The sequence below is a fragment of the Mus pahari genome, chromosome 14 (assembly GCF_900095145.1).
Source record: "Mus pahari chromosome 14, PAHARI_EIJ_v1.1, whole genome shotgun sequence".
In the NCBI taxonomy this organism is placed as follows: domain Eukaryota; kingdom Metazoa; phylum Chordata; class Mammalia; order Rodentia; family Muridae; genus Mus; species Mus pahari.
This window is the reverse complement of record NC_034603.1, coordinates 68,777,953-68,800,425: the sequence shown is the minus strand read 5'-3', so window position 1 is coordinate 68,800,425 and position 22,473 is coordinate 68,777,953. Positions and strand designations below refer to the sequence as shown.

Genomic DNA, 22,473 nt, shown 5'->3' with positions numbered 1-22,473 from the left:
TAGATTTTTTTGAGACGGGGTTTCTTTGTGTAGCCCTGGCTGTCCTGGAACTCACTCTGTAGACCAGGCTGGCCTTGAACTCAGAACTCCGCCTGCCTCTGCCTCCCAAGTGCTGGGATTAAAGGCGCGAGAGCGAGAACTTGACATCCCTGGCCTCCGTGCGGCCCAGAGATCCCAAAACTGGCTCTTCCGCGGTACCCAGCGGTGTCTGTGGTGCCCAAGAGCCAGAGCCCAACTCCGGCAGTTCCACGGGGACCCCAGATTGCATCTTTTCCCACCCCCGGAGCGGGATCCTGCAGCTTCTCGCAGCCCAATGTCCACCTGGAGGTTTCAAGGGATGTGAACAGTCAAAACTTTCTGAGTCCTGCCTTGCCCAGCAACCTTAGCCCCGAGCAGACTCGGGACCCGTTCTTGCCCCACAGGACAGGACTCCCCAACTCCCAAGACACCATTTCTGTCTACCCTTAAAGGTTATCATCAAGACAAGTCCTGGAAGGCCATTCTAGTTAGGAGTGTAGCCCACGTTAAAAAAGAGATCATGGGCTGTGTGTCCAGGACCTAGGAGCATGTTGGTACTGCTACCAAATGCTACCGCAGTGTACTGGAAAAACTCTCAGGGTGGGCTAGAGCTGGCAGAAGGGAAGACCTTCTGGAGGTGACATCCTGCAGGTGTTGGGAAGTCAGCAGCTGTGGGATGTGGAAACTAGCATGTGTGGGACAGCTCTCTGTACACAGTGGACTCTGGCACGGAGAGCATCCGGGATGGTCTGGGGCTAGGCAGTGGTGGCGCACATCTTTAATCCCTTTAACGTTGGAGGCAGAGGAGGGCAGATAGAGCTCTGTGAGTCTGAGGCCATCCTGATCTACAGAGTAAATTTCAGGACAGCCAGGGCTGCACAGAGAAATCCTGTCTCAAAAGTCCTGTTAATTAATTAATTAATTAATTAATTAATGTGGCCTAACAGGGACAGAGGGTAACACTGTGACCTAGTGAGAGTTCTGAGGGATTTCATAGAATAGAAAACAAACAAACCAAACCCCAACTGGGTGATGGCTCAATGTAGGGAAGAAAAAACAGAAAGATGCTCTTCAGGAAATCTCGGAGCCTTGGCTGTCTCTGGGATCACAAACTCCAGCAGCCATCTGGAACTCTCCGCTCTCCACCGTATCCAGGGTACCCTGCTCCGAAGTGAACGGTGCCCAGAGAGAGATCAGGAAAGAGGAGAGACTCTCTCCCAAGGAAATGGAGAGCAATACTTCTTCCAAGACTGACTTGCATGCACAGGGACTCTGCAGACCCAAAATGTCTTCCAGTGCTGCACCACAGGCCGGACAGAGCTGAGTTGGAAAGCAAACAGCTGCTTGCTTGAACGGAGCCCCACATAAACAAACTCAAAGGACCCCGGGAAGCCAAACCTCGCCTTCTCCCTCCCTGCGGTTAGCCATTTCCCAAGATGATGTAAGGAGGTCACATGTATAGAATCTGGCAGCTTTGCAGGAAGCTAAGATCCAAATGAAACTCAGCAGCCCCTCCTCTCCCAGCCAGACTGAAGGAAAGCACCCCCCACCCCCACCCCCAGTCTTTCTTTGGTGAGCAACCTACATGATGTCTCACCTGCCACATCCAGATCCACTTTGAAGTGAGCGCTGTGGGTATGTACTGTGCCCAGCGTGTGCTCCGCAACTCGGTTCCCAAACTTCTCACCAGCCCCGAAGAAGAAAGCTGAGCTGATATAGCCCGTGGCATGGAATTTGACTTCTATGGCCCCGTTGGGGTGGAAGACCATGTCCCATATGTAGTCATAATTGAGCAAGGTAGACACGGATCTGACCACAAGCACCGTGTCCACAACGCCCCCAAAATAGTGGGAGTAGAAATCTGAGTGGTGCCGCCGGAGCGGGAGCCCCTGGTTCTGTTCAAACACACAAAATGCATCACGGAGTGTCTTGGGGGACTGAGATTCCAGAAGGAAGTGCCAGTCCACATAGGTGGCGAGGTAAGGACAGTCTACCCCGCGGGTCAGGGGGGTAGAGTATTTGCCAATGCCAAAGCTACCGTCCATGTAGCAGGTTGACATTGATGCTGGGGAATTTCCACCGTACAGGGCTATGGCCTCCTGGACACTAATTTCATAGGCCACCCTCTCCCCTTGAAAGCGGATATCAAAGACCCTTGGGCCACTGAAAGCTCCAAGGCCAAAAGAAAAAGCCCACAAGGAGGAAGTCACTTGGCTCCCCTGGACACTGAACCGGGGTCCCTGGGGATGGAATTGCAGAGGGGGAGCTGGGCCAGGTGGAACTGAGGACTTTAGAGACCAGGACCCACCTGTACCATTGTTTGGGACCAATACCACATTCACCAGGCCAGCCTCAAACTGGTCTTCCAGCTGAGTCAGACTCTCATAGTAACGGCCTTGATAGAATACCTTCTGGATGGTCCACAGGGCAGGATCCAGGGCCTTATGATCTACCAGAAGCTCCAAGCCAATGGGGTGAGGGTAAAACCCAGTCCCTGAGAGATTGTAATACAAGCCAAACCAGGTGGCCCGGTCCCCTGATTGCAAACCACGAGGGGCTGTAGTCATTTTTAGCAGGTTCTGTCCCTGGTGCTTATAGAAGCAACAGTGATGGAGGAGTCCAGAAGCTCGGGGCAGCTCTCTGTGGAAGATCATCTCCTCGATATCCTGATACTCTCTGCCCAACACAGGACGCCGATAATAGGGCACAGGGCCACCGTGACGCTCCACAGTCACATCCCGAATGTAGGTGGGATGAGGCAGGGGCCCCACCACCAGCTCACTCACATTGGGCTTGGGTTGTCCACCAAAGAAGATGATGGCCAGTGCCTCTCGCACAGGTGGGGGCCCCCCTCTGTCCAGGTGGGCCAGGGCTGCAGCCTTGGCAGGCAGCTGCAACTCCACTGAGAAGACACAGTTGTCCGAGGGTCGAGCCTGGGCTGCATCCACCAGCCCTGGCCCCAGGTGCTTGGTCAGAAAGCTCATCACAGCTGTCAGCTCCTCGGGGCTCAGGTCTGCAAACAGCTGGCTCTGACCAGGGTGTGTCTGGGCTGGGCCAGGGTGTGTCTGGGGCTGGACACTAGGAAGAACGGAGGGGCAATGAAGAGGTTGGTTCAGTCCGCCCCCATCTCCACTCCTGCCAGCTAGCAAGACACAAACCAAAGCAAAGATGGTGATGACAGCCAGAGCCAGGAGCACTAGGGTGGTCTTCTGGGTCATTGCTCCTTGATGGACAGGCTTCTACCAGAAATGGACTCCTTCTGGCTGGGGTTTCCCAGGCGCTAGGCAATAGCAAAGCTTCCTTGTAGTCTGCTTTTGCTGGGGTGGGAAGGAGGAGGGAAGCCGGAGCCGGGGTTGGGAGGCGGGTCTGAGCTGACTGCAGTGATATCCACAGACCTTACATGGCTTTGTCCTCCAGCTTCCAAATCAGAGTGCTCACTGGGTCAGGCTTGGGATTGGGGGAGAGCTGGGGTTGAGGAAAAGGGGAGGGATCTGTGTATGGAAGTCCACTGCCAGAAAGTAGCCGGGTCTGCCCCACAGCCCTGTGGCCGCAGACTCACTTCTTCCCCAACTCCCTTACGAAGGCCGGGTGTTTTCTTTACATTCACGGTGAAGTATTGTCCTGCCAAGGAAACCCCCCACGTCCAGCCTCTTTTCCAAGAAAGATTCCTTGGCCAGGTCCACCTACCCTCCCCAGCCCCGCCCTACGGCTCTTACTGTTACTAATTTCCTTGGCCAGAGTCCTTAATACTCTCCTGGGATAAAGTTCTACATGCTTTAAAAAGCCACGCAGAATAAACTCAAATAAAAATTTTGCAAACCGTTTATCATTTTATATATAACCACCATTCCTTTTAGATACACACATGTCAGAAGCCTGATTTAATGTTGTGAACACCAGTGAGTTTTGAAATGATAGAACTTGTGGTGTTTGAGTATTCCAAAACTTTTTTTTTAATAAATTATCACTTCAATAGCAGAAGCCAGGAGTAGTGGTGTATATCTTTAATCCCAGTAGTCTGGAGGCAGAGGTAGGTAGAGTTGAAGCCAGCCTTGTCCTCACAGCAAGTTCCAGGACAGCCAGTGCCACACAGAGAGACCCTGTTCTCAAACAGAAACAAATACAAAAGACAGGCGAGAAGCAAGAGTCAGCCACAGGGATACCCAGGACTTTAGTGCAGAAAGGCTGCTTGCTAAGGAACAGAGGATGGGAACCTGGTGTGTGTGTGGGGGAGGTGATTAAAAATACAGGAACAGGCCAGGCGTGGTGGCACACACCTTTAATCCCAGCACTGGGGGGGGGGACGGGGGACCAGAGGCAGGCGGATTTCTGAGTTCGAGGCCAGCCTGGTCTACAGAGTGAGTTCCAGGACAGCCAGAAACCCTGTCTCGAAAAAAATAAAAAATAAATAAAATAAATAAAAATACAGGAACAGAACAGAGGAGTGTGTACATCCCATCCTCCATTTTTTTTTAAGATTTATTTTATGTATATGAGTACACTGTAGCTGTCTTCAGACACACCCGAAGAGAGCATCAGATCCCATTACAGATGGTTGTGAGCCACCTTGCGGTTGCTCAGGACCTCTGGAAGAGCAGTCGAGTTCTCTTAACCACTGAGCCATCTCTCCAACCTGTATTCCATCCTCCTGTCCTGGGGCCTCACCACGGCCTCAGGCCTATAAGCCTTCATAGGAAAAGGAGGGCAGGTTGGGGACACAGCCTGCCAGCTGTTGGGTGCAGGCCACAGGGTTGATGCCGCAGAGCCCCGCATCCTGGTCCCTCTCAAAGTACACGCTGCCAGGGGAGAAGATGGAGGGATCTTCATTGAAGAAATTGTAGGGTCGGAGCAAGAAGCCCACTCTGTTTCCCACAGTCACTGTGTTGGGGATGTCCTCAGCATGGGGGATGTGCAGGAAACTGGCTGTCACCCAAGCCACCAGATCCTGGAGGAGGAGAGAAGAGTTGGAGGCTAAGAGTCACCTCTTAGCTGCCATTTCCCAGCCTCCAGTCTGGCTTCTGCATCTGCCAGCCACATTCCTACACCGAATATCTAATAACCTGGGCAGGGTGCCACTGCTGTGACTAATGTCCCCCTAGTAGTAGGGATAACCTGTATTGGACAGAGGCTGGACAGCCAAGACATCAGGAAGAGATGGCTTTCCCCAGTATCTCTAAACCCACCAACCTCCCCTAAGAGGGTTTCATTGTTGATGAAGTCAGCAAAGACCGTAGTCGGGCTCCGCATGTCATTCTGGTAATAGATGCTGCTGCTGTGGGGCTCTGCTTCCTTCCTCTGGGTCACCACAAGCTGGTACCTGGCCAGGAATTGTAGAAAGGCAGTGTTGGAAAAAAAAAAAAAAAAATTCAAGAGCTTTACAAGCCTAGAATCCCTTGAATCAGATTTCTACCATTTTCCATCCTGTTATCCATTTGCATTTGAAGGCAGGTCCAGGATGTGTGCGTGCTGAGGGCAACAGGTCTTCCCTTACCCCCATTCTCAGGGCCCTCCTCACCTCCCCCAGCTGAGAGCCCTCTCCACGTCGCTCTCCAAAGGTACATGCACACCAGCAGGGCTGTGGATCTGGATTCGGTACCCTCGCTGGTGACCCCAGGCATTGGTCTGGTTGGTAGCCAGGTAAAGGTATCGAGGAAGAGGGCTCTCCCAGGGAAATGCAGCCAGGTCCTCCCTGCTCAGGACCTGCCTGGTCAGCTGTGGGCGCTGTAGCTGAAGCTCTGGGTTCCAGGGGGCTGCTACAGGCTTAAAGACCACATCTTCAGCTAAAACCCAGTTTTTCAGACCTGTCAGGTTAAGGAAAGGGCGAGTTCTACATCAGTTTTACATTGCTGAGACAGGATCCCTGGGTTGCCTATAGCACTGGCCTGGCCAAAGGCAGCAGGGAACACCTGTGCTCGGAGGCATGCGCCTGAGCAAGGGCTAGCCTGGCTTTTTTCAACCTACCATATTTCAATAGGACAACCATCAGGCATGTGTAGCTATTAAAAATGTGCTTCTCCAATCACAGTAGCTATATTTAAAGAACTCAGTATTGCTAGGGATAATTGTACATACCTGCAATTACCTCCCCTTGGGAGGCAGGGGCAGGAGATGACTGCAAAGTTAAGGCCAAACTGATCTACATAGAGAGCTCCAAGGTGATCAGGGCTAAACAAGGAGACTGTCTTAAAATAAATAAATAGACAGGTAAATAAATAAAAGGGAGTCCAAAGACTGTTTACTATAGAGCGAAACCCAGCCTCCAATAAATAAATGAATAAACAAATAAGCAAACAAACTATTTGGAAGTCACACACGGCTAGATACAAAATGTTACAGTCATAAATAAGCAAGCTAACTGCCTGGCATCCACATATGGCTAAATACAAAATGTTTCTGCTCTTGCCAAAGGTTTTATTAACATCAGCCTACCCAGTAGGCCTTAGAACAGTTTGCTTCTGATCCCCACTTCCTAAATTTTCAACTAATGCTGTTTTATGGCTTTGCTCAATACACAGAAAAGCACACATGCTGATGGAAACATTATAAACCTAGTAACTGGTAGCTGGCTCTTTAATGCCCAAAGCTGTTGAAGAGAATTTTCCAATTGGAGATTCACAGTACACAGGTCAGACTAGGATCTATTGCCACTATGTTAGTCTTATTTTTCCTAACCCCCTCTACCGCCACCCAAAAAAACCCAAACAAGCAAGCACATGTATAATGTGCAGTGTGCACATGCCAGGCCTTCTATAATCAAGACAGAATTTCACAACAGAGACATCACACTTCCTATCCCATCTCCCCTGCCTTCCTTAGTTTCTCCAAGTGTAAAACGGAGGCCTGCTGGATTTTGCTTCCTTCTGGGTCCATGTCTGTGCTTTTACAAGCTTGTTTTCTGTCCTCCATTCTTGCAGCGAGCCTATCGCAGGCTTGCCATAATAGTAGACAGTTCATAGTGATGGAAGGGTAGGGTGGCCTATCCCATAGGGCTTAGGCAGCACCGACTGCAGAGATACCCAAGCCCTGACACCCTCCCTCCCCAAGTACAATACACATCCCTGCCCTACTGAGAGCTCTTCAGCTGGACTTCTGGCTCCCTCTGCTCAGTCCCCTGCCTCTCTACCCACCCTAAGCTCAGTAAGTGCAGGGGCTCCAGCTCCATACAGTTCCCTCAGGGTCCATTCCCCAGAGAGTCCCTCAAGACTAAGGCAGCCAGGCACAGTCATTATACTTAAACTAGCTTTACAACTGCAAATCTGGGGGGAGGGGGATCAGAGGGTAGGAATTGGCCTGACATCCAGTTGTGACTGCAGCTGCACCCAATCCTTTCTCCCTTCCCATACCCAGAGGGCTTAGAATGCTCTCTGAACCTTTCCAAGCTCACTCCTTGATTTGGGGACTTCCTGCCCTGTGCCCCATTCCCAGCCTTCAAGGCTCAGGCTAAGAACTCACCTGCCACATCAAGGTCCAGTTTGAAGTGGAAAGTGTGTGTGTGCACCGCTCCCAGCACTCTCTCCCCCACACGGTTCCCGAAGAGGAGACTTTCAGCTCCTCCACTCATGAAGGCTGTGTTGATATAGCCCGTGGCATGGACACGCGCTTCAAGGGCCCCATTTGGGTGCAGCATAAAGTCCCAGATGTAATCATAGTTGCCCACTGATGACACCGACCTGACCACAAGACTTGAACTGGCCAAACCACCATAGAAATGACCCCCGATGCCATTGTGATGCCTTCGAAGGGGCAGTCCCTGGGCCTCCTCAAATACACACACAGCCCCTGGAAGCAGCTGGACTGACCCCGTGCCCACCAGTACATGGATGTCCACCATTGTGGCTTGATAGGGGCAATCCACCCCCCGAACCAAAGCTCGGCTGTTTAGACCAAGCCCATAGCTGCTGTCCAAGTATCGGATGGTCATTGTTTTGGGGGAATCAGCACCATAAACTGTCAGACACTCCTGGACACTGACTTCATAAGCCACACGCTCACCCTTGAACCTAATATCAAAAATTCTTAAGCCACTGAACACCCCATGACCAAAGGTAAATGTCCAGAGGGGAGATGTCACTGAGTTTCCCTGTATGTTATACTGGGGACCCTGGAGTGAGAACTGAAGAGGGGGAAGAGGAGGGTCTGGAGTAACTCTAGGCCTCAGGGAGGAAGCCCCACCTGGTGTGGGTAGAGGGACCTGAACCACTTCTAGGCGGCCAGCTTTAAACTCCCATTCTAACTGGGCCAAGTCTGCATAGTAATGCCCAAGGTAGAAGACCTGTTGGACTACCCAGTGGGCAGGGTCCAGGGCCCCGTGGTCCAACAGTAGCTCCAGCCCCACAGGGTGAAGGAACACTCCAAGACCTGAGATATTATGGTAGAGGGCTATCCAGGTCACCCGCTCGCCTGCATGCAGACCAGCAGCAGTAGAGTGCAAAGGTGCCAGGGTGGAGCCATTGTAGTTCAAGACAGAAGCCAGAAAGGTGGGTGCCTTCGGTAGCTCCAGTTCTTTCAAATGTCTCCATATCTGAACAAACTCAGCTTTCTGCATGGGGCGCCGGTGATAGGGCACAGGGCCACCATGACGCTCCACAGTCACATCCCGCATGTAGGAGGGGTGAGGCAGGGGCCCCACCACCAGTTCACTCACATTGGGCTTGGGTTGTCCACCAAAGAAGATGATGGCCAGTGCCTCTCGCACAGGTGGGGGCCCCCCTCTGTCCAGGTGGGCCAGGGCTGCAGCCTTGGCAGGCAGCTGCAACTCCACTGAGAAGACACAGTTGTCCGAGGGTCGAGCCTGGGCTGCATCCACCAGCCCTGGCCCCAGGTGCTTGGTCAGAAAGCTCATCACAGCTGTCAGCTCCTCGGGGCTCAGATCTGCAAACAGCTGGCTCTGGCTAGCGTGTGTCCAGGTATGAATTCTGGGAGGTATGGAAGGGCATCGAGGAGACTGGCTTGAACTGCCTTGCCTGGTCAGCAGGACATAGGCCAGAGCAAAGACAGTAAGGAAAGACAGCCCCAGAAGCACCAGCAGCACCTTGAGATTCATGGCTGATGCTGAGCTGCCCCAGTCCTGAGAGCTCATCTGTGTCTGACATTGTGGCAGGCTTATATTCAGGATGATGGAGAGGAATGGACTAAACTCCACCCTGTGGGCTGGACAGAAAATCTCAGATCGTGCTTTATGTAGTTCTGTTCCAATTTTCTGTCTTGTGATCTGGCTCAAGACATTACATAGCTTGTGCCTGTCCTTAAACTTTGACTGCCAATGGTCACTAACTACTAAGTGTCATCATTTAGAACAGATGAGAAGGGATGGGCTGGGTAATGGTGCTGAACTACCTGAGAAGGCAGTTTTGATACACACTCACTCCTTCCTTTCCCTGTCTGTGTATCACACAAGCGCTAACAAAACAAAACACTTCGTAGCAGAATTACACTCCCAGTTCCCGGACCCACCGCCCAACTCAGCAGTGAGCAGTCAGCTCTACCTGGGACCTAACGAGTGCCTGACTTGGGAGACCCAGGCCTTATTCTATCCAGTCAGAGAAAAGACTGGTTGAGTTTGAGCTTTGTGTTCAGGTCTATACAATGATTCAGTCCAAGTTGTGTAGCCTTAAAGGAGCTACATATCCTGAGTTTCTTCCCTATGAAGGCACATGGGGCGTGGTCAAGAGGAGTGCTGTGAGTTCAAGGCCAACTAAGCCACACAGTGAATTATAGGTCAGCCTAGGTGATACCCTGCCTTAATAAAAAGCCCGGCCAGGCAGAGCACTACACGCCTTCAATCCCAGCACGCAGGAGACAAGCAGATCTCAAGTTTGAGGCCAGCCTGGTCTACAGAGCAATCCTAGGACAGCCAAGGCTACACAGAGAAAGCTCTTGAAAAAACAAAACAAAACAAATATATTAAAAACATAAAAGTACTCTGTGGAGTGCTTTTGATTAAAATGTAGCCATTCACAGCAAGTGCTTAGCAACCCTGGAGGGAGGGGAGGGAGGGAGGGAGGGAAGCAGGTAGGCAGAGCTGGTAGCTAGTGGCTCTAAGCTCTGGACAGAATAGAGGAGATGCCCTCCCCTGCTGGGACCTTAAACCTCTATAGACAACGAAGAGTCTCACTGTCAGGAGGGAAGTGAGGACATGCTATTTTAGAGGGATGTAAGCCTCCTATGAGCACTGTGGGTCAGTATAAACCAATACCAGTTCCCTCAAAAAAGTATGTATGAAGCAGTATGTAGTATGGAGGAAAAGGACTGGCTAGACAGGGTCAGCCCGAGCTGCAGGTCCCACGCGTAACCACAGCAGCCTCTGCTGGCAGCTCAGGGTATCACCAGGAAGGACCTGGGACACACAGCAGGAACCACCTCCCATTAGTTCTTGCCACCATGAAGAGAAAGGAAGGCTCAACTACCAAATTCACACATAACAGGCCAGAGTGTCTGTGAAGATGGGTGTCTGAATGCTCATGTGCGACCACCATGTCCCTTATGTCCCTCAGTCACCAGAGTACAGCACCAGGGTCTGCAGCTTTAGAAAGAGGTCAAAGTACCTGTATTTTTAATAATTTCTTGACATGGTAAAAGAATTTTACATTACAATCCAAGGAAGGAGGGGCAGAGGAACAATCAAACAAAAAGGAAAACCGAGAAACACGTGGTGGTGGGGGGGCTCAGCTGGAAGGGATCCGAGAGTGGGTAGGCGCACTGCCCAACGAAAATGCGATTGGTTTGTTACTGAGCACTATTCATGGGAAGAGAGCAGCCCGACTCCTTTCCTATAGAATGCTGGGAGTGAAAGTGATGCATCCCAGGTGGAAATATGATTTAGGGTTGGAAGACGGAGAGGAATAAAAGTCAGACAGTCACAGAGTCAGTCACTGGCAGACCAACTGCAGAGACCAACTCTCACTTAAAAAGCTGGGGGCTAGTGCGGTTAGTACAAAACGCTTTAACAAGTGACATCTCTGCAAGATTCAAGAGAGGAGGCAACTCTTCTATGGGTTTGACCTTCGCAGCATATTAATACACACACGAACACACACATGTGCACGTGTGTATGTGCACACACATATACACATGAATTCCTGCTTTCCCTGGAAGCACAATACTATAAAGGCGAGAAGTATTTCCCAAGGGAAAGCACAGCGAGGAGGAGCAGCGGCCTCCAAGCTCACAGCTGACCGCTCCCCAGCCAGCGCACATGCTAGCCTAGGAGAAGGACAAGTGGGGGCCAGAGGGCCAGCTTTTGCATAACACCAAAAAGAACCTGAGCCACAGAGGGAAGGCCTTCATGAGCCCTCTGCTGCTCGGCTCTTGGGTCTCCTTCAACTTACCCTGGCACCAACGGCTACATTATCAGAAGAGGGTGGGCCTGGGACTTTTGCCTGGGTGGATGACTAAGACAACTATCACCTGTTTTTATGTGAAGGGCTTGAGGGAGAGGTGGTGCAGGAAGGAAGTTATGATCTATAATGGAGCAGGAAGCATGTATACATGTTCCTATGTGCGTGTACATGTGTACACATGTGTATGTGAAAACCCCAGTAATAAAAACATCCAAAGAAGCTGCAGGGATGCAGGTGAAGGCCTAGGGGACCCCTCGCCACGGTCAGGCTCAGGGCGGGATGGATGTAGGTGAAAAGCCCTAAGGCATCACCAGGGCAGGCAGGGAGGACCCAAAGTCCCACAGAAACGAGACACTAGCCTTGTGACTTCCACCTCCACTCCCCCTGTTCCTAAAAGACACCTAACACTCTCCCTATAGTTAGTTCCTCCAGCTTTTAACCAACTAATTGTCAAAAGGAAGAAAACACAAAACCTAAAACAGGGGAAGAGGGAGCGAAAGGAAGAAAAAACAAAAACCCACAATTACTCTTGTGCCAGTATGTTGCACAAACCTGGAGTTCTCCAGAAATTAGGACAGGCTGGGTGGGGGTGGGGAAGGAGATAGAAGAGTTCCTGAGGCCTGAAAAAAGAGGTAAACACGTCACAGAACTAGATGAGAGTTTCATTAGACTCTAACTAAAAACAGAGAGGTGTGATTACTATTTCCAGCCAGTTTCCCCATCACGATAGTCATGTAACAAACCAAGGCAATGTCGGTCTTGAGCCAGACTCACAAAGTCCCCTGGCCCCGGCCTCAGTACAGTGTCTCTGCATTGCTGCTCCGGGGCCGTTTGATCTTCTCGATGTTTTTCAGGATCATGTCATGGAGAGTGACCTAGGACAGGAAATATCAGATCACTCATCCTTTCAACCTCTACCTCACCAAGACAGCGAGAAGCTCCAAGCACTCACTCACCTTACCCCACTCTCATCACTTAACCCAGCTGGGGGTAGGGTGCACCACCACCTCCTACACCCCTAAGCTGGCTCAAGCATTGATCACACTGAGAAGTCCGCTGCCTCGATGCTCAAAGTCTAGTTTTTTTACTCAGTAATCAAACCCTATTTTAGAAAAAAAATTGAAGTCAAGTCTGAGCTTAACCAAGATCAAGATCAGAGTCTCCAGACTGAAGAGCTGGCTCATCTGCCAGCAGCAAGAGCTCGCCCTGCACAAGAGCACAGCTGAATCCCTAGCACCGCGTCTCAACTGTCACTAACCCCAGCTCCGGGAGTCTGGTGCCCTCTTCTGGTGACCACAGGTGCCTACACTCTCAAACGGGCACATACTGACACACATAGACATAATTAAAAACAAAAAAATCAAGTTGGGTATGGTGGCACACATCCTTTATCCCAGCACTTGAAAGATGGAGTCATGGAACTGTAAGTCTGTCACCAACATAGTGAGGCCATATACAGGCCAGCCATGGATAAGAATAAATAAGATGAATCAAACAACCCAGTCACTCACTGCATGAGTACTTTGGTTACAGAGCCATCTCTCTAACTCCAATGCCCATGCTTAAGCATCCATGAGTGGTATTATTGCCCCTACCTGGCTAGAACAGACACATCCAACTAGACTCCCTCAGTGACTTCATGTTCTCTACTCTAAACTGATGAACAGCTATCTCTGTACCCTGGGCCAGCTTCCTATTGTGCAGCCTCCTGAGAGACTACAGGCAGACACCACCACAGTCATCGGACTCCTATTACCAAAGACCTATGAAAAGCAGGACAACTCTGGGCAGGAACTGGCTTTACTCACATACTGATTCCTTAGCTCTGAGATGATGAGCCGGAGGCTGATGTATTCTTTCTCATCAATCTCTGTGACAGTGCGGCGATAGTCCTCCTGTATGGGAAGTAGGGAGGCTAGTCTTCCAAAGCCCAAATGCCCACAGAAAGCTCATTTCTAGAATCTTCTCTACCTTGCCATACCACCTCAGATCACAAAACCCTACTTACCACATGGGGATATTTAGCTATTTTAGAAACCAATTTGGCTCTTGTAATATAATATCTGGAAGAAAAAAAAAAAAAAAGCAGCTGAAAGGACTGTGAACAGGTCTCCCACTTCACTAGCCCAAGTTCCTGGGATTGGCCCAAGCTGCCCTACCTAGAAATCTGGTCCAGATAAGATGCAGCTTCACTCTCAACAGTTCTTAGCTCGGCAACTGTTTCCTCCTGGGGAGATGAACAGGAGAGTCAAGTTACTTCCCCATCAGCCTACAGCAGCAGCACAGACCGAGGGCAAAGACAAAGCAGGGAAGGAGCTCCCAGTTTGCAATGTGGGCACACTACCTGAATTGACACCCCGAAGTTGTTCCCATCTTCTATTCTGGGAATCAACAGCTGAACCCACATTTTGACCTGGAGTATGAGAAGACAAAATATATGTAGAAGGACCTTGGTCTTTCCTACTCAAGCTTTGAAGTACATGATTCTTCCTGGTGGGGACTGACGCCAAGAGAAAGGAATCAAAGGCCTTAGCCTGCCAACCCTCCCATCATTCCATAGTTCTAGTGCCGCTCTTTGGGTCATGAACCCCTGCCTCACCGTGTTACATTTCTCAATCAGCAGCCGAATCTCGGGTTTTACTTTTTCAATAATGTCCACAAGCTGCTGGTTGCTTTTCAACATCCCATTGGGCATCACAAACACCTTGGTTCCTGGAAGATATGTCAAGGTCACAAGTTCAGGACAGCGCAAGTACAAGCGTCCTCCCATCTTTTCGTCTTCCCTAGACATAGATGTAATAACCTCTTCTCTGTCACAATTCAAGTGACGCCACCCCTCCCCCCTAACCTGTCAGGTAGCAACTACTACAGGGGCACGGAGGCACGGAGTATGGGCCTCTGTAACAAGTGTGAGGCATGGCTTCTGCCTCTAAGCATCCCTCCTGGCATTCCAGAAGATCACATAATGACTGCGCCAGGAGGATTCGCCAAGTGCTGACCTGGGGAATTAAATCAGACCTCACCTCCTGAGCTGGTGAAAACCAGATCCATCCTACTTCTCAGGGCTGCTAGTCAGCAGATGAAGTGAACTGATTAGACAGCAGCTCTTACCTTGGAAGGCCTCTTCACATTCATCCAACCTGCGCTTCTTGTAAGTGGGCTACAAGTATGAAGAAGCAAGAATTAGTCTGCACTCAACACACATGCCCATTACAAGACACTATACAAGCAAGTTTAATTTTTGCATTCAACACGCATGCCCATTACAAGATACTATACAAACAAGTTTAATTCCTTCCTGGACCCCATAGATTATCATATAAATTTCTGTGCACACACACACAGGCGCGCGCACACACACACACACAAAGCTTTTAAAAGAGGTTCTGGTCAAAAAAGAAACTTGCATTCTAGTTGGGAAGGCCAAAGTTAAAACGAAAAGAACACATTTAAAAAGCCACTGAAGCCGGGCAGTGGTGGCGCACGCCTGTAATCCCAGCACTTGGGAGGCAGAGGCAGGCACATTTCTGAGTTCCAGGCCAGCCTGGTCTCCACAGTGAGTTCTAGGCCAGCCAGGGCTACACAGAGAAACCCTGTCTCAAAAAAAAAAAAAAAAAGCCACTGAAATGTCCAGTAGGCTGGTTCAGCAGGTAGAGGCACTTGCTGCCAAGCCTGACGACCCAAGTTTGATCCCTGGGTCCAGTGCAGCAGAAAGAAAGCGCTTCCTACCCACACACTAAATAAATACTTTTTCAGGTAGTGGAGAACCGAGGAAAGTTCCATTTAAAAAATAAGAAGAAAGCAATCAAGGCAGGTAGGGGATAACTGAGGGAGTATGCACGAATCTTTTGGTTCTAATATAAAGAAATCCCTCATTCAGCAAGCTCAGCACATTACATTCTGTATGGTAGAAGTAATGTTAGGAGCTAAGGATTCAGACTGCTGAGGCGTCTCCTAACTGCAGGTTTATCTTGTTTTGAAGAAAGTATCCCAGTATGTGTCCCAGCTAGCCTTCAATTTCCTATGTACCCCAGGCTGGTAATGAACACACAACTCTCCTTCTCCAGGCAAGCTGAATGCTCAGCCACCATACTCAGCTTAATTAGTTATAATTAAGAAAGTCCTGAAAGCTAGGAATATAAATATAAATATAAAGCTAGGAATATAGCATGCACAAGACCCTAGGCTCAACTTCTAGGACAGAAAAAAAAACAACAAACAACGGCAACAAAATACCAAGCCACAGGAATCTAGATCAAACTATAGCATGGGCGGTGTTCTAATACAATATAGACATACAACTAATACAGTATCAGTGCTAGCTGGCAATATCCTAGCATTTAGATGGAAGGGGCAGGCAGATCTTGATGAGTCTGAAGCCAACCTGGTCTATCTAGCCTGCATAAGGAGTTCCAAGCTAGCCAGGACTACATAGTCAGATTCTGTCTCAAAAACAAAGCAAAGAGCAAGTACAGTAAAGACAGAGACTGCAGCTGTGCAGCAAAAACAGCTGCTCTTCCCATCTGTAAGAACAGTGCACTGAACAGAAAAGGCTTATTCCCAAGCAGGTGGAAAGCCAGGTAGCTGAAGGAAGCCCGTGGCTAGTTTAGAACTAATTAAAACCTGGGCTAACATTGAGAGCAGCACTTACATACTCACCTTGCCAAAACTGAAACTAATGGTCCAAAAAGTAGCATACTACAGCCACCACATCTAAAGCAGAACCCCAGACCCCACAGGCAAGTCCCACAGACTCCGAACATCCCCAAGCTTACCAAAACGTAAAATACTAAGAACACAAACATAAATGCAAGACACTCACACCATCCAGTCCATCGTGGCTATTGGTGAGGAGAATGGGGTCAGGGACTGGGAGGTTCATGTCTGAGTGGATCTGAGTTAGGTCATGGATATTTAGGATTGGTTCCTGAAAGAGAGGCATTCACCCCAAAACAGTATTAGTGTTAAGTTTAAAACAAAAACAAAACAAAACAAAACAAAAACAAGGAGAGAGAGAAAGGAGTATTTCTTGTGAAAGCAATGAAAAAGAGAATGCTTTACAGTAAACAAGAGAACAGAATCAACACACAATCTGCCCCGTCTGTCACAAAGACAGGGACCAAAGAAGTAATTTAAAGAAATGTAAGTGTCTCCCACCTTCAAAAAACTATCAAGTTCTAGTAACTTCTTTGGGAAAAAATTTGCCACCAAGTCTTCTGCCTAGACAAGAGAAAATACACCTGAATTAATAAACATGGGACAGTCGCTCCCTACAGATATCTTTTTGGGACCACCCCCCCCAGCTATCAACCATCACCCCTTTCCTCCTTTAACACACTCACCTCACTTGTGATTCGCTCCCTGAAAGAATCAACCTACAATAACAGAGAGAGCAACTTAATACCTAGTGATACAAGGGCATGGATGGGGAACCCCAAATCCAGCTGTCTCGCCCTCACCTTGAAATTATAATTAGAAGGTGAGAGGCCCCCAGACTGCAAATACTTCATTTTTTTGAAAATCCATTTCTCCATCTTGGGAGAGGATGTTTGGGTTTCATGCCAGCACCTGTCTCCCTTTCTCTCCCTTTCTCCTCACCCCTCACCTCCCTTTGTCCCTCCCTCCAGTTGTCTGAAACCCTCTCAATTTCATAAGCAGACAAAAGCCAGACTGGAAGAAGTGAGCTCACAAACGTGCCAACTCCCACCCAGACCTGGCCCCATCCTACGCAGTAAGCCTGCCTCCAAGGGCAGGGTCAGTGGCAGCGTCCGGGGGCGGGGACGTGGCTGGGCCGGGGGACTTCCACCTGTCATTAGCCTAAAGCACTGAGTTTAGCACGTGTCCGCGGAGGAGTCCCTGGTGCACTCCATCACCAGAAGCAGGGCAGAAAGCCACCCTATACCGTCCTCTCCAATGCCGTCTCCAGGCGTGGGGGGCTGGGTTGAGCCAGGCGGAAGCTCAGAGCTGGTGTCCCCAGGGAGACAAAGACGACACGGGGAGCGGGGAGCAGATCCGACTGCTGGGGGGTTCGAAGGGAGGGATGAGGAGGCCGGAGCTGTGCCGCTACCTTGAGCTTCACTTCCTGATCCACCTTCAGCAACGAGGCCATGGCCGGGCCGGGCCGTGTCCGCTCCGCTGGGTGCCGGAGGTGCTGTGGGCTCCGGGGAGGGCACCGGAGGGGCCTGAGGAATCTCCGCTGCCCTCGGGACCCGGGCGCCCTCGCTGGCTTGCTCACCGCTTGCTCGTTCCCTCCCTCCGTGCCGGCCGGCCACCCGCCCGCCTGCTGGCTGCTAGCTTTCTCGCTCGCCCTCCCGGCTTTCGCCGCTCACGCCGGAAGTTACGTCACAGCCAATCGCCGGCACTCCGGGGAGGAGGAGCACGTGCCCTGCGCAGCCGCTCTGATACTCAGCTCGACAGGTTCCTGGAGGGGCTCTTGGAGCTCCGGGGCCTTGTGCCCCGTGGTGGTCAACCTAGGACAGGGATGCTGAGACCCAAACCTCCCGCGGACTCAAGAGTGATGTGTCTTATTGTCCCGGAACTCGACTTCACCGTGGGACCTCATGTGCCGGGGCTTCTGGACGAGCAGGCGTCGCGCCCTAGTGACGTGGGCTGGAGAAGCCCGCGGCCTGGGTCCATAGTTTAAGGTTCCGGGCTGTGCCTGCTGACTCCCGCCTCCCGTCCCTCGGGCTAGTGTCAAACCGAAGACGCGTTCCATTGCACCGGGCTTTCCTGGTACAGTTATCATAGACGTGCAGACCTCAGATACCAAATACCTGAGGGACAAATTCACGCCCAAAACAGCCTCGTGGCTTATCTAAGACACAACACGTTGCTTCCAATGACTTGACTAGAATCAAATCTTCCCAGTTCTAGGGGGAAAAGGTTACCATTTTCCTAACGCGAGTACGAGACAGCATCTCCTCTTTCAACAACGTAGTGTATCTTTTAGTGTGAGTTATTCCATGCAATCAAATGGAGTCGGGGTATGTGCTAGACCCCACAACAGTATTCTGGAGAGACTAGAAATAGAAATGTGCGCATCATGTATATAGGGTAAAGTCTTCTAGCAGATACATTTTTTTAAAAATTAAATCACTAGCCACTTTCAATAGAATTGATATTACAATGCAGTCAGCCCTTTGTATCTGGATTTCCAATTCACCGGGTCAACCAACTAAATGGAAAACATTCATGAAACTTGAGCAACAAGGACCTAAAAGATGGATGGCATAGTGGCTATTAAGGCACTCGCCTGTAAGCCTAGCTATGTAAATTCAATCCTTAGACACATACAGTGTGAGAAAGAACCCATGCAAGAGGTCCTCTTACATCTGCGCACACATTAGAAAGTAAGCAAGCAGACACAGTAAATAATGACTTTAAATGCCTGAGCTTCAGAGTAAGGCCATATCTAAAAAGGTAACAAAACAACCAAACAACAGGGGCTGGAGAGAAGGCTCAGAGGTTAAGAGCACTGGCTGCTCTTTCAGAGGTCCTAAGTTCAATTCCCAGCAACCACATGGTGGCCCATAACCACCTATAATGAAATCTGGTGCCCTCTTCTGGTGTGCAGGCACACACACACAGGCAGAACACTGTATACACAATAAATAAATACATCTTTAAAAAAGGAAGAAAAAAAAAACAACAACAGAAAGTGTGATAAGTGTGATACACTGTAGTACTCAATATAGCCAGTGACTCTGCTGTGTTCAAGTTTCTGGTTGTCACTGGTACTTCATATTGGGAAAAAAATGCCAGAAAATAAAGTGACCATAATGCAAAGAAACAGCGGGCAGACAATAGGCAGGCAGACAGTAGCAGGAGTCTAAGATAGTCCTTCGTATTTACTCAAGTGAAAATACCACACACACACCACACACACACACCCCTTGTCCACTCACTTCTACCAGTTCACCTTTCACACTACATCCTGTTAACAGGAATCTGTAGCAACTTTCCATGTTACCGGATGCTTAGCGTCAGAATTCGCTCCCAAATTTACTCCCTTCTACTATAAGCGGGCCACTATTCTGTGCATCTTTCAGAATTCTAACTTCAAAACTAGTGTTGCTTAGTCTTCAGATACACTATAAGAAGACAGACAGACTTTTCCTGAATGTTGTAGGCAATGATACTGAGAAAACAATTGTAAATGCCACTTGTTTTTGTGTGCTCCGGAATGGCTGGCCTTAATTTAAATTCATGTCCATAAATCTCGATCAAATGTATGATAACTCATGAGCTCTTTCTCTGTGCTCTTGACAAGTTTTCCTCATATGCCGAACCACTGTCATACTTTTTAAAAAAAGGATTTATGTACTTATTTTATGTATATGAGTACACCATTGCTCTCTTCAGGCACACCAGAAGAGGGCATCAGTTCCCATTGCAGATGGTTGTGAGCCACCATGTCATTGCTGGGAATTGAATTCAGGACCTCTGGAAGAGCAGTCTTAAGAGCTCTTAACCGCTGAGCCATCTCTCCAGTCCAACTGTCATGCTTTCTCTTTTCCTAAGACTGTCACAATTCCTTGGATCATGTGTCATTGAAAAGACAGAAGCAAATGGGGTGTTCTTTATCACTTGGCCTGGTTAGATTATCATCATCATCACCACTATTATTATTATTATTATTATATTTTGTTAACCTGACATAACCAGGGTCATCTAGGAACAGGGAACTTCAATTGAGAAAGTGTTTCCCCTAGATTGACCAGTAGGCAACCCCATGGGGCACTTTCTGGACTGATGATTGATATGAAAAGATCCAGCGAAGGTGGTCCTAGGGTTTATAAGAAAGCAAACTGAGCATGCCAGGAGGAGCAACCCAGAAGCACACCATTCTCCCATGTTTCTTGCTTTAGTTTCTGCCTTCAGGCTCCTGCCTTGAGTCCTGCTCTAACTTTCCTTCCTGTTGGACTGAAAGATGAAACAGACCATTTCCTCCCCTAATTGCGTTCATTCATAGCTTTGATTTCAGCAGAGGCACTAAGGCAGCACCTTACCACCGAATTGCCATCCTACCAATACTTCCTGTCTTGCCTCACCTTCTCTCACGAGAGGAAACATCTCTCTTCCTGAGGAAACCCATCCTTCCTTTTGTGCCTTGGAGTCCATCCTCTTCTAGTTCTTGAGTAAATGCTTCAGCATCTTCTCTTTCTTTTTATTTTTTTCTACATCCCCACCACCACCACCACCACTAGTCAAGGGCTTGTGTGTAGTCTCAGGGTGACCTCCAACTCACTATGTAGATGAAGCTAGTCTTGAACTCCCCATCCCCTTGTTCCACCTCCTCAGGGTTGGCCTTACACATATGCACTGCCACACAGAGCTGCAAATTGGGCTTCAACAATACCTGGTATGGCTCTCTTTGCCTCTTTCCCTCTAACAACTACTGTATGAAATATAATCGTTGTAAGTGAATTAAATGGAATTTTTTTCTAATAACTCTGAAGTTTGCCAAGATCAAAACCAGAACTCTGGCCCTAGAGTATATCCCAGCAAGGGAGAGAAACCACTCATTTGATGATTATAATTTTTGAAGAAGTGAATGACCACGTTTAATGGAGTTAATGTTTGTGTTTCAGAGCAAACTAGTAGACCACACGTACTGCAAAATTGTTCTATACTTTTAATTTTTTGTTTTTTGTGGGTTTTTTGTTGTTGTTGTTTTGTTTTTTGAGACAGGGTTTCTCTTTGTAGCCCTGGCGGTCCTGGAACTCACTCTGTAGACCAGGCTGGCCTTGAACTCAGAAATCCACCTGCCTCTGCCTCCCAAGTGCTGGGGTTAAAGACGTGCACCACCACGCCTGGCTATACTTTTAATTTTTCAAGAAAACTTAAAATAAAAATGAAATAATTGATTTGATTTATGTGCATGGGTGTTTTGCCTACATGTATGTCTATGTAAGGGTGTCAGATTCCAGAGTTACAGGTAGCTGTGAGCTGCCATGTAGGTGCATATAGCACTCCTTCGGCCTCTGCCTCCCAAGTGCTGGGATTCTAAGCATGTGCCACTATGCGCTGCTTTTTTTTTTTTTAAGGCCAGTCAGTCCTTTCTCTTCCCTTTGTGTTATTTGGATGATCTACCAGACAACAGAGCCCTCCTGACCTTCCCAGTGGGCAGTTTCACTTGCCCCTGGACTCACTTGTCTCATCTTTGCTATGCACCATACCTGATCTATCCATTTGCTAGAACTGCTGCACAAAGTGCCACCAGCTGGATGGCCTAGAAAGACAGAAATGTATTGTCTCACACTTGCAGGGGCCATCAGTCCAAAATGAGGGTCTCAGTGGAATCCATGCCCCCTCTGAAGGCTGAAGGGAAGTATCTATTTGAGACAGTTGCTTAGCTTTGGAGAACTTCTGGGGCTCCTGGGCTTGGAGATGACCTGTGTTTCTCCACATCATCTTCCCTCTGTATCTGTCTCTGTCATCCGTTTGCCCCCTTTTAATAAGGACACCAGTCATATTGCATTAGGGATTATGTTAGTCAGTGTTCTATTACTCCAAAGAGACTTCATGACCACAGATTGGGGCGGTCTTACAATTTCATCATGGCAGGGTGCATGGTGGCATGCAGGTAGACGGTGCTGGAGCAGTAACTGAGGGCTCTACATCTGGATCCACAGGCAGAGACACTGGGACTGGGTTGGGCTTTTGAAACTCCAAAGCCCACTCCTAGTGAGACACTTTCTCCAACGAGGCCACACCCACTCCAATACAGCCACACCCATTCCAACAAGGCCACACTTCCTAGGCCATCTCAAGCAGTGCCACTTGCTGATGACCAAACATCATATATATGAATTTACCGGGTGCAGAGGGAGGGTGTCATTTTTATTCAAACATCACAGGCCTCAACCTGATGCACTCACTAAAGCTCAATCAGTTGCAAAGACATGACTTCCAAACCGTGTTCAGTAGGTTCTGGGGAGACAAAATTCAACCCATTACACCCACCATTATCTGAAATGATCTTTTTACATGACTGTTGTCATATTTCCTCCTCTAGAAAATAAACTATTAGAGCAGCTTACTAGTGTGTCCTCCCAGATCTAGAGCAGTGATGGGAACATAATATGTCATCAAGAAATATTAGTTAAGGGTTGGT

At 49.1% G+C, this 22,473-nt stretch overlaps 3 protein-coding genes across 4 annotated transcripts in view; all 3 read right to left on the bottom strand.

Moving 5' to 3' along the window:
- Aoc3 (amine oxidase copper containing 3) overlaps nucleotides 1-3,327 on the bottom strand; it is a 9,111-nt gene extending 5,784 nt beyond the window's left edge. The window contains exon 1 of the mRNA XM_021213710.2: nucleotides 1,616-3,327. Coding sequence (XP_021069369.1) covers nucleotides 1,616-3,236 — 1,621 coding nt within the window. The 5' untranslated portion in view covers nucleotides 3,237-3,327. The remainder of the gene's footprint in view (nucleotides 1-1,615) is intronic.
- Nucleotides 3,328-4,484: 1,157 nt separating this feature from the next.
- Nucleotides 4,485-9,844, bottom strand: Aoc2 (amine oxidase copper containing 2). The gene is made up of 4 exons (XM_021213229.2): nucleotides 7,471-9,844; nucleotides 5,534-5,819; nucleotides 5,206-5,335; nucleotides 4,485-4,963 (listed from the first exon to the last, which is right to left on the bottom strand). Exons 1-4 carry the CDS (start codon nucleotides 9,095-9,097, stop codon nucleotides 4,697-4,699), a joined length of 2,310 nt encoding a protein of 769 aa, XP_021068888.2. The 5' UTR covers nucleotides 9,098-9,844; the 3' UTR covers nucleotides 4,485-4,696.
- Nucleotides 9,845-10,535: 691 nt separating this feature from the next.
- Nucleotides 10,536-17,696, bottom strand: Psme3 (proteasome activator subunit 3). 2 transcript variants are annotated; one of them, XM_021211666.2, is made up of 11 exons: nucleotides 17,425-17,696; nucleotides 16,700-16,732; nucleotides 16,515-16,577; nucleotides 16,180-16,284; nucleotides 14,469-14,517; nucleotides 13,957-14,069; nucleotides 13,702-13,770; nucleotides 13,517-13,584; nucleotides 13,366-13,420; nucleotides 13,166-13,252; nucleotides 10,536-12,232 (listed from the first exon to the last, which is right to left on the bottom strand). In XM_021211666.2, exons 1-11 carry the CDS (start codon nucleotides 17,464-17,466, stop codon nucleotides 12,152-12,154), a joined length of 765 nt encoding a protein of 254 aa, XP_021067325.1. In that variant the 5' UTR covers nucleotides 17,467-17,696; the 3' UTR covers nucleotides 10,536-12,151. The 2 variants fall into 2 exon arrangements, with proteins under 2 accessions (XP_021067325.1, XP_029402301.1); XM_029546441.1 differs by lacking the exon at nucleotides 17,425-17,696 and adding an exon at nucleotides 16,817-16,982 and having other exon boundaries at nucleotides 10,554-12,232.
- Nucleotides 17,697-22,473: the final 4,777 nt, after the last annotated feature.